This window comes from Physcomitrium patens, chromosome 22, assembly GCF_059467195.1.
Source record: "Physcomitrium patens ecotype Gransden chromosome 22, ASM5946719v1, whole genome shotgun sequence".
NCBI classification, from domain to species: Eukaryota; Viridiplantae; Streptophyta; class Bryopsida; order Funariales; family Funariaceae; genus Physcomitrium; species Physcomitrium patens.
The window spans coordinates 7435727-7445369 of record NC_143431.1 but is presented as its reverse complement, the minus strand read 5'-3'; the positions used below and the strand labels follow the sequence as shown (position 1 = coordinate 7445369).

At 35.4% G+C, this 9643-nt stretch overlaps 1 protein-coding gene across 1 annotated transcript; it reads left to right on the top strand.

The window, feature by feature from the left end:
• Nucleotides 1-3387: 3387 nt before the first annotated feature.
• Nucleotides 3388-7008, top strand: LOC112274694 (uncharacterized). Its single transcript, XM_024504375.3, has 9 exons — nt 3388-3707; nt 4175-4239; nt 4329-4377; nt 4722-4816; nt 4988-5073; nt 5340-5399; nt 5670-5751; nt 6344-6457; nt 6588-7008. Exons 1-9 carry the CDS (start codon nt 3521-3523, stop codon nt 6759-6761), a joined length of 912 nt encoding a protein of 303 aa, XP_024360143.1. The 5' UTR covers nt 3388-3520; the 3' UTR covers nt 6762-7008.
• The last annotated feature ends 2635 nt before the right edge of the window (nt 7009-9643 follow it).

Below are 9643 nucleotides of genomic sequence, written 5' to 3'. Positions count from 1 at the left end.
TATTATTGCATGTTGAAGAGCCATAGACATATACCTTTTTTGTCTTGAAGTTCTAAAGTATGTACTAAGCTTAATCAATTTCAACCTAACAAATGTCAACTCTCTTGTCCTTGAGGCTTCTATTTGTCCTTGCAAGGTAGCTATCTAGCCTAAGAGATGTTGTATTTGAGCCTCCATTTGGAATTGCTCTGCCATATCTTCCAACCTATAATTTCTCTACTGGATTCTACTTTTCATCTCCTAATTGACTTTTTAAGAATAACTCGTGGTAGCCTCCATATAATACTAGTATGACCAAAATAACTGATTTTAGATTAGATGATGACTATTGATAAAATACCAAAAGTAAATAGTCTAACATTCACTCTGATACCAATGAAACAAGACCAGACTATCTCAAGAACTCAAGACCTTTTTAATCGACAGCAACATAACGTCTCATCATAAAATATGACAAAATAGATTAGAATAGAATTGAACAAAATTAAATAGAACACGACAAGAAAGAAAAAACTAAGCAAATAGAAACAAAATAGAACAGATCTAAACAGAAAGATGTAGAATCAAACTTTACTAAGAGAAAGGATCCGAGGCCATACTTGACCAGATGCTCCAAAAGGCCTTGGCCACTCCTATTTATACCTTGTTCTATCACCTTGGACTTTCTAGAATGTTCCTAAGTCATGGATCTAACCTAGATAACCATTCTAAGCCTTTTTTAGAAGGTTTTATGGTATAACCTACTTAAACAATTGTCTTAAATTCTTTCTAGAATGTTCCATGATAGATCCTACTTGGTCCACTTATCTAACTTTATTTTCTAGAAACCTCTATGGTTCTAATTATCTATACAATTATCTTATCTATATCCTATTACAGGAATAATCCATTCACTTCTAAATTAAGATAAAAATATTAACTTAGCACTCTTATCAAACTATTAAAGACATGAATCTTGAAAGAAGAAATCTTCAATACTTTCTTGTGTCACTAAAAAGAAGTAAAAAGTCACTAAAAGATGATATAATGTTAAACTAAAATGGCTATTACCAAAAACAAGAAGATTGGAAAGTCTTGAAAAAAGACTAAAGACTAGATAGGTATTGACAAGAATGAATAAGGCTTCACTCTTGCCTCTACATATACTCATAACTAGGAGCTTTATGACAATGTCCTATATGACTTCTAAAACTTATTGACTTTGCAAGACAAGTATTTTAATTTGTTAGATAAGTTTTTTATATGTATGCCACATAGTTAGCTTGTTCCACAAGCTACCAATACGTAATTAACCTATTAACCAAGTTTCTAAGCTATTAATCAACTATAAATATATATATATATATATATATATATATATATATATATAAAGTCAAAATAACATCTATAAAGCTTCTAAAAAACTTTTCTAAAAGGTATTATAAAATTAATTTATTTTTATCTATTTTTATTTATTTTTACCTACTTCTACCTTATCATATAAGTATTTACTAGAATATATATGTGTATTTGTGACACTTGTAGAGGTAGATAATGATCAAAAATATGAGATGGAAGAAGTCTTAGATTCAAAGCAACATCAAAATAGATTAAAATAACTTATTCGTTAGTGTGGATATGATATTTGTATATATACATGAGAGCTACGAAAAAAACTTTCAAATCCAACAAAGATGGTTGAGACTTTTCATCAACAATATCCATCAAAATCAAGATAAAAAAAATAAGATCCATAAAAGATGATAATCGCTTCTTATAGAATTTATCTCAAGAAGATGGAATAATGTCACTAACATATGTATTTACTCTAATAATTACTTATATGATTAGGTAGAAGTAGGTAAAAAGAGAATCAATTTCATAATATCTTTTAAAAAAGCTTCTTAAAAACTTCATAGATATTGCTTTGATTATGCATTTATTTGTAGTTAATTGATAAGCTAGAAACTTGGTGAATAAGTTAGCCACATATAACACGTACTAATTGCTTGTAGAATAAGCTAATTATATGGCCCATATGTAGACAACTTGCCTTGCAAGATAAGACATATGTGTAGCAAAGTCAACACATATTGATCCTATAGCATATCGCTATATAGCTCTTAGTTAAAGAGTATATATAGAAGTAAGAATGAAGCCTTTTTTACTCTTATCAATGCATTTCTAATCCTTAGTCTTATTTCAAGACTTTCTAAACTTTTTGTCTTTGGCAATAGTCATACTACTTTAATACTATATCATTTGTGAGTGATTTTCTAGTTCTCTTGAGTGACATAAGAATATATTAAGGATTTCTTTCTTCAAGATTTATATCCTTGACAATAGTTTCTTTTAAAATCTTTTAGCATCAAAATACAAATGGATTTTAAGAAATAGATATATTTCATATGTGAAAGTTCTTAATCTTTAAAATTTAAAATTTAAAATATAACATAATTTTAAAAATGATTATAAGTATCTTTAATCTAGTAAAATATTTTATATATTAAATTTATTTTGTAGCACACATAGATATTTATATCTTAATTATTTTTCTTAATATATGTAATTTTTTAAGTGCATAACTTATTATTTATATTAGTTTTTGTGATATTATAGAATATTCTTAATGAAAGTACGTTCCATAGATTTTTTTATAATAAATTATTAATTCATTTATTTATTACTTATATGTAATCTTTTTATACATAAAACAACCTAAATAAAAAGAAGCTTATCATAGTATAGATGAAAAAGCAAAAAAAATATATTGGTTAATTCATCATAATAACTAAGATTTATATCACAATTAAAAATAAATGTATATATATATATATATATATATATATATATATATTTGTAAGTTATAAATGTGTATCGATAGAAAAGAAAACTTTTAAGTTTATTCCTAAATAATATTTAGTATTTTTATAAAATTTCAAAAATAAAAAATCAAGAGGATTATTTATTAAATTATAAAATAATTCCAACCAATCATATTTAGTTTCAAAATCATTGCATTAAAACATATCCACAAACATAAATATATTTCAACATTTCCTATAAAAAACACAAGTCTTTTCAATCTTAATGTTGCTACACATTAATAAACCCAAATCAGGGAAAGTAATAAACCGACCATGAATTGAAACAAGAGAGGACAAAGATGCAAAATATGCAAGAACAACTGCTTCAAAGCATTAGTCTCAAGGCTACAAGAATTGGAGTGGGCACATGGGCATGAGAGGGCATTGTGGGGTGCAAGGCTCGGAGTGGGTACTGACGTGGCCACACCCCGAACCTAGTGGAGGCTTGATTGGGGGACCAGGCCAGGGCATCAGGCGTGGGGGGGGGGGGGGATGTCTTAATCTTAGGGTTTCGTTTCTCTCATCTTTGTCTTCGCAGGAGGAGGAGGGCATTGAACTTGGTGCACTCATCGATCGTGATCGCGCCATCGAATCTACTCTTCGGAATTATTTGGGGAGCCAGGTTTTGGATTGATCGGGGAGAGAAGGAAGGGGTTTTCATTTCGATCCTGGCGATGGTGGGGGCGAGCGAGGAGCGGGAGCTGGAGCGGTTGGAGAAGCAGGTGGAAGAGGGCGGAGGAGGGGTTGTGGAGTACTTGAGCTTAGTGCGTAAGTTGAAGGTCAGGAGGTCTAATATCGTCGCCAAACATGGGCTTCAGCTGCTCAACCAGGCTTCCGCGAGGTCGAAGCTCGGATCCGACCGTACGTTTTCTCCATAATCCTGTAGATTTTTCTTGTTTTCTTTTTGTTGGCTGTTGCACTAAGATCGGGTTAGAGGCTATTCTGGTTATGCGCTCTCATGATGCGAGAACACGGTCATTGAATTTGTGTTATGTGCCGGATGTACCTCATGCGTAATTTTTCATTTTGGAGAACCGGTACGAGAAAAAACCAGCTGAAAATAGCTGACTAAAGCATGATGGGTGTAGGGCAACTTAGTTCGTGAAGATGGGATTTTTTAGGGAGATTCGATGCCATTGTAGTATTTACTGAATGTAAATCTGTTAGTTCTGTAACAATTTTCCTTGCTACTCTAGCCGATTTTGCTTTTTGAAAGTCATAGTGTTGATAAGCCCTTCTCTGTGTTGAGTGCGTATGGAACTACATTATGGTGTAGCATTGATCAGGGCATGTATTTTACGTTAAAAATCACGCCGGGTTTTGTGCAGTGTGGACTGTATACGAGCAAGTGGCAATAGCCTGCATGGATTGTCATGCACTTGATTCTGCCAAGGTACGATCATCTGCATTCTTAAGATTCCATGAGATCTTCTCGTGTGGCAGACGACGTGTACTAACATCTTATGTTTACAATGGCTACAGAAATGTATTAATGCTTTGGATTCGAAATTCCCTGACAGTATGCGAGTTGGTATGATTACTATCCTTGCATTTCTGTCTTCGAAGTGCCAGTTTCAACTTTTACGATGTAATTTTGTATTACTTTATGCATGATGGACTTATGATGGACTTTCAAGATCGTAGTTAGTTTTTATTTATTTATTTAAATTCTCCATAAATTGGTACATAGATAATGTCTGCAGTTGGCCATATTATTTCACGTCGGTAGCGGCCTCAGTTTTTTTTTTTTTTTAAAAAAACAAAATCTTTGATTCTAATTATGTAAAATTTTCTTTCCTTTCCGTTTTCTTTCTTTTTTCAAGGATTGTTAAGATGTAGACAATGCTAAAGTTTCTTTGATGTTGAATTATGAAGGTCGGCTGGAAGGGATGTGGTATGAGGCAAAAGGATCATGGCAAAAAGCTGAGAAAGTTTATTCCAACCTTCTGTCTGAGAATCCTTCTGACACTGTGAGTTGGCATCCATTGTCTTGTTTACATTGTCTTAAATTCTTGATTTCATCTTGAGAATTTTTAGAGAAAAATAATGATAAAAATTTATACGGATTTTATACAAAGAGGTAAACGATATGTCTTTTACCATGATTGTAGTTAGCATGAATTGTGGTGTGAATCTTGTAGGTTGCTCATAAAAGAAGGATTGCCATGGCTAAGGCCCAGGGGAACATGACTGTTGCTGTAGAAGGCTTAAACAAATATCTAGAAACGTAAGTGCTTGGTTTCGTAACGTTGTTGATGTGTTTACTAACATGTGAATAGGTAGATTATCAGTTTTGGGCTGCTTCCAACTTATACCGAGTCTCTTTTAAAGGATTTTTTTTTAAAGTTGGTTAGATAGCCTAATTCTTCTGTGATGTTCATTGGTCGATTAATATTGCCATAATCGTTCTGGTCTAATCTCCTTCTTTTTAAGGACCTGTAATCTTTCTTCTGCATTATTTAAATAGAGATATTGTCTTTGTTGCTTGTGCAGGTTCATGGCTGATTATGATGCTTGGAGAGAACTTGCTGATATATATACCTCCCTGCAGATGTAAACTTCTGTCTACCGAACTGTAAATTACATGTATTTGATTTTTTCACATCTCTACCGCATTGTGTGGTTGTGTCATTGTTAGTCATCACTTTTCAATTCATAACTAATAAAAGTGCCACTTTTCGACACCAAGCATCACATAATTCAGTGGATTGAATGACTTAGTAAGGTACAAATATTGATCCTACTGGGAGCGAGTTTTTTTGTGGAGTAATGTGTGTAGAGGCAGTAATATAACTGGATGGACCCTGTTGTGAATGTAAGCAGGTACAAGCAGGCTGGCTTCTGCTTCGAAGAGCTTATTCTTTCACAACCTACAAATGCACTGTACCACTTGGGTTACGCTGAGGTAAGTGCATGATTCTCACTGATAATTCTTTTTAAATTGAGAGACTCCCAAGTTAATGTACAGTAGGGCAATGTTTTTCGCTCATGTGAGCCGCAGACTCTTTCTCACAAAATCTGACATTCTTTGTAATGAGCGCATTTTTATTTATTTATTTATTTTTCCAATGACATCAACTTCAAAAAAAACGACCTGTCCATTGTGATGATTTAAAAGCGTTGTCTTCTGTTTTTTTTCTTCATTTTATTTATTTTTTGAAAAAAAAATTATGGTAAAAGATTTTAGACATTTTAGAAACATAAAAATTCATTTCTTTCTTTTTCGAAGAAATTCCAAGAAGTTATGGATTTACATATAAGCCCAACTGCATAAAGATTGTTGGCTACTACATTGTTCTGTTTAAAACTTCATTACTACTTCACAATTACTTTTTGATTCCTTTCTAACTTTCAAGAGTGATTTAATGATTCATGGTCATCACTCGATTCATTAAATTTGAGAAAGGTTGAGTTTGGTGACAATGGTAGTAAACAGTTTAACGGACATGTTAGCCGCTTTTCACTTACATCATGAAGCGGTGCAACTCTTATGGCAGTTGCTATATACAATGGGAGGCATTGACAATTTGCGGACTGCTCGAAAGTATTATGCATCAACTATCGAGCTGAGCGGGGGCAAGAACATGCGTGCCTTGTATGGAGTGTGTCTGGTATGTACTTAATTTGGGATCCATTAAGTTGCATCATACTGGCATTGTGTACAGACAGCTTGGCATGAATTCTATTCATGGTTTTCTGTCGGTACCAGTATTTTTCATGTAATATCTTTACTGTTGGCAGTGCGGAGCTGCTATTAATCAGGCAAGGGGGCGAGGGCGCACTGAGGAGGAGAGCCAGGAACTGGTTTCTTTAGCTGCTTCTGTTTTAGTGAAAAAGTATAAAGAAAAGGCGTCAAGCAAAGCTGGACTGGTCTCATCAATCTTAGACAAGTACAAACAGCTAGCTGTTGCTTAATGGAAGATGTTTGTATTTCTTTTGCTAGTTGTAGGTTTGTTTTACAGTCGCTAACAAACTTGAGCGTCCTGGTGATTCAGCGCCAAAAAGTTTTTACGGGGTGGCAAGCATGTTGGCCACTGCAATAATTAGAATCTATTTCTAATTATTCGATACCTAATTGTACCTAGTAAGAATTTCACTAAGATCTTATTCTCTTGATGACTTTCTCGCACTGTTAGTCACACGAGAAGCTCTAATTTTTTCACTTTGGTTATCGTACTAGCCGCGATTTTTCAACGCTTTGACTACTATTGATGCGCCTGTTCTCTATATCTCCAAGTTGCTACTACTGTAGTCATGGATGTTCCCGGAATGATAACATCCCGCGTGCTCTGTCATTATTTTTAATGAATCGATGCTTCTATCTCCTCTGACAATGGATAGATGACATCTTTGAAATTACTTGTGTTAAGCGGTGGCTAACCTGCTTGGTACATGCTTGGTACACATGAAATTGTGCCTTATATTTCGGCCAAGCTTACTCTGGTAACTCATCGTAACATTGACTTTTTGATTGCTTCATCCTTGAATTCTAGCTTAACTATCGAGTGTCGAGTTTGGTCTGTTTCGAAGATCCAAAGTGTAATGTGGAAACTAAATGTAGTTGAGTCACAACTTTGCATACTTTCTCAACAAATATCATTTTCAACGTGGATGGTGGATCCAACTTTCAAGACATTTTGCACTAGAAAGTTGGTTAAGATCAAGAGAGTCCATGTGCACTTAGTATTAGTGTTGATTTTGTCACTATTAATCTTGATTAGAAAGTGCATGTGTTTAAGCGTTGTAGTTCATTGCGACTCAAGTAAACTAATTTGGAAGTGATTTCAAGCTAGCAAATGCAAGACGCTGTCGTGTTGTAACACGAGTATACAGTGAAAATAAAAAGAAAGGGGAATTTTATTAATATTTAGTTACCTCGAATATTGGGAGCATCGACCAACTCCTGTACAAATATTGAGTGGTCAGGTTCAGTCACTCTGTTACAGTCAGCCGGGGCATAATGAAATGCTCCGTTCGATTCCAATAACGGGAGTCAGCAGGAAGAGAGGGACCAATTCACACGACGGGTTCGAGGAGCCAATTGGATCCAATTTCGATAATCCAATCCGGGTCCTCTTATCCAATATGAGACCTGAATTGGCCGGTCAACCCAATGCAGTCTAATTATGGGAAATCCAGGTCTTATTATGGGTCTTAGCCAATCTGACGCGAGGACCAATTTGACCCAATTATGCGAACATTCAAGTTACTACGGGCATCTTTCCCAATATAGGACCTGAATTGGTCGGGCGACTCAATGTGGTCCCGATTACGGGGTTCGATTCTGTTTCAGGCTGTCCTGTTCTCTGTGCCGTTTCAGGGAACGTTATTTTCGGTAAATGGATTTCTTAAAGGTAAAAACGGAGGAGAAAGCTTGACGGCGAGAGCCAATTTCGGATCCAAGCTTGAGGTGGGAGCCAATTCCGGATCTAAGACGGAAGATTGAAGAAATTCAGAGGATAAGGTTAGGGGGGATATAGTTTTGAGGGGGGGGGGGGGTTTTTTTTTCGGGGGAATCGGGGGGGGAGCGAGTTTTCAAGCTTTTGCAAGGTTACCAATTCAGTTTTCATTGGAGGTTTTTGGAAGATCAAGGGAATTAGAGAGATGAGCTTCATGCTTCGGGTCGGGGAAGGAAAGACATAGAATTTGGATTTTTCTTCTTCGTAGAGTTTTGGGACGATTGAGGCAATCGCTGCTGAAGTCAGTGTTGTAATGGTGAATCGGGATTTTTAAATTAAGTGGGTTTGAATACTCTTGACTGTTTTGTAAAATCGAGTTACGTCTGTGATTGAAGGATTAAAGGGGTGTCTATAGGATTGAGTATGCGGAGTGAATGAAATTCATTGGGTTAATCTAACAGGACAGTCAGTGGATACAAGATCGTAAGTACAAAGGGGTATTGAAGATTAACAGTTTGGGTTGTTCGGGGTTCTCTGTAACGTCTAGAGACCTATCGACTGGGAAAAAAAAAAAAGGACTTTGACAAGCAGTCGAAGAGCATCCGTATAGATTTACGGTACATTGTTGTAGTCGTTTATATTCTAGCAGTCAAAAACTGATAGACTGCTTGACTATTAGCGAATCTCCATACTACCTTCTACAGCCAGACCCCCGGCGCGTTCTCGAGCAGGAAAGCACGTAACACGACAAAAGTGGTGAACCCGACGTGAAAGCTTGAGGTAGAAGGTATTGGATTTCGGTTGATTTTATCTTTATTTTTATGGAAAACGAAAATAAAAATTTTGAAGGATTTTTGGAAGAAGTTTCTGGTGGGGAGTCTTCTAAAGGACAAGATATGCACATGGATCCGTCTATTGCTAGTTTGTTTCAAGCCTTTTCATTGTCAATGCAGCAACAACAAAGCAATGATCGAAAGGAAGCTTTGGCAACCAAAGCATTGCAAGCAGTGGTCAATAAAATTGATCAATTTGATGGGAGGAATATTTCAAGGTATTTAAGATGTTATGTTCGTGAATTGGAATTAAATCGGGTTTCTGAGAAGAAAATGGTTGCACTATTTGGACTTGCCACGATACCGGAGATAAGGGATCACATTACATCGATTACGGATCGTTGTGGGAATTCATGGGAGGATTTTTCACATGCATTGAAAGACGAATATTTCTTAGAAGATGTTGATCGCATTACTAAGAAGCTGTTTCTGGGATGGATTGAACGGCCCAATAAGAATTTGCAAGCAATAGAGCTACTAAGGGAATTTGAGAGGCAATACTCTCAATTATCGAAGGTAGAAAAATTGACATTGGAGCCGAACAAAGTTGATCTATTTCTTCAAG

What these genes read in the sequence shown, in the direction of transcription:
- LOC112274694 (XM_024504375.3), top strand. Translation starts at nt 3,521, where the DNA reads ATGGTGGGGGCGAGCGAGGAGCGGGAGCTGGAGCGGTTGGAGAAGCAG. An exon ending in GTCGAAGCTCGGATCCGACC is followed by an intron (nt 3,708 to 4,174) that starts GTACGTTTTCTC and finishes GGTTTTGTGCAG; the next exon opens with TGTGGACTGTATACGAGCAA. An exon ending in CCCTGACAGTATGCGAGTTG is followed by an intron (nt 4,378 to 4,721) that starts GTATGATTACTA and finishes TGAATTATGAAG; the next exon opens with GTCGGCTGGAAGGGATGTGG.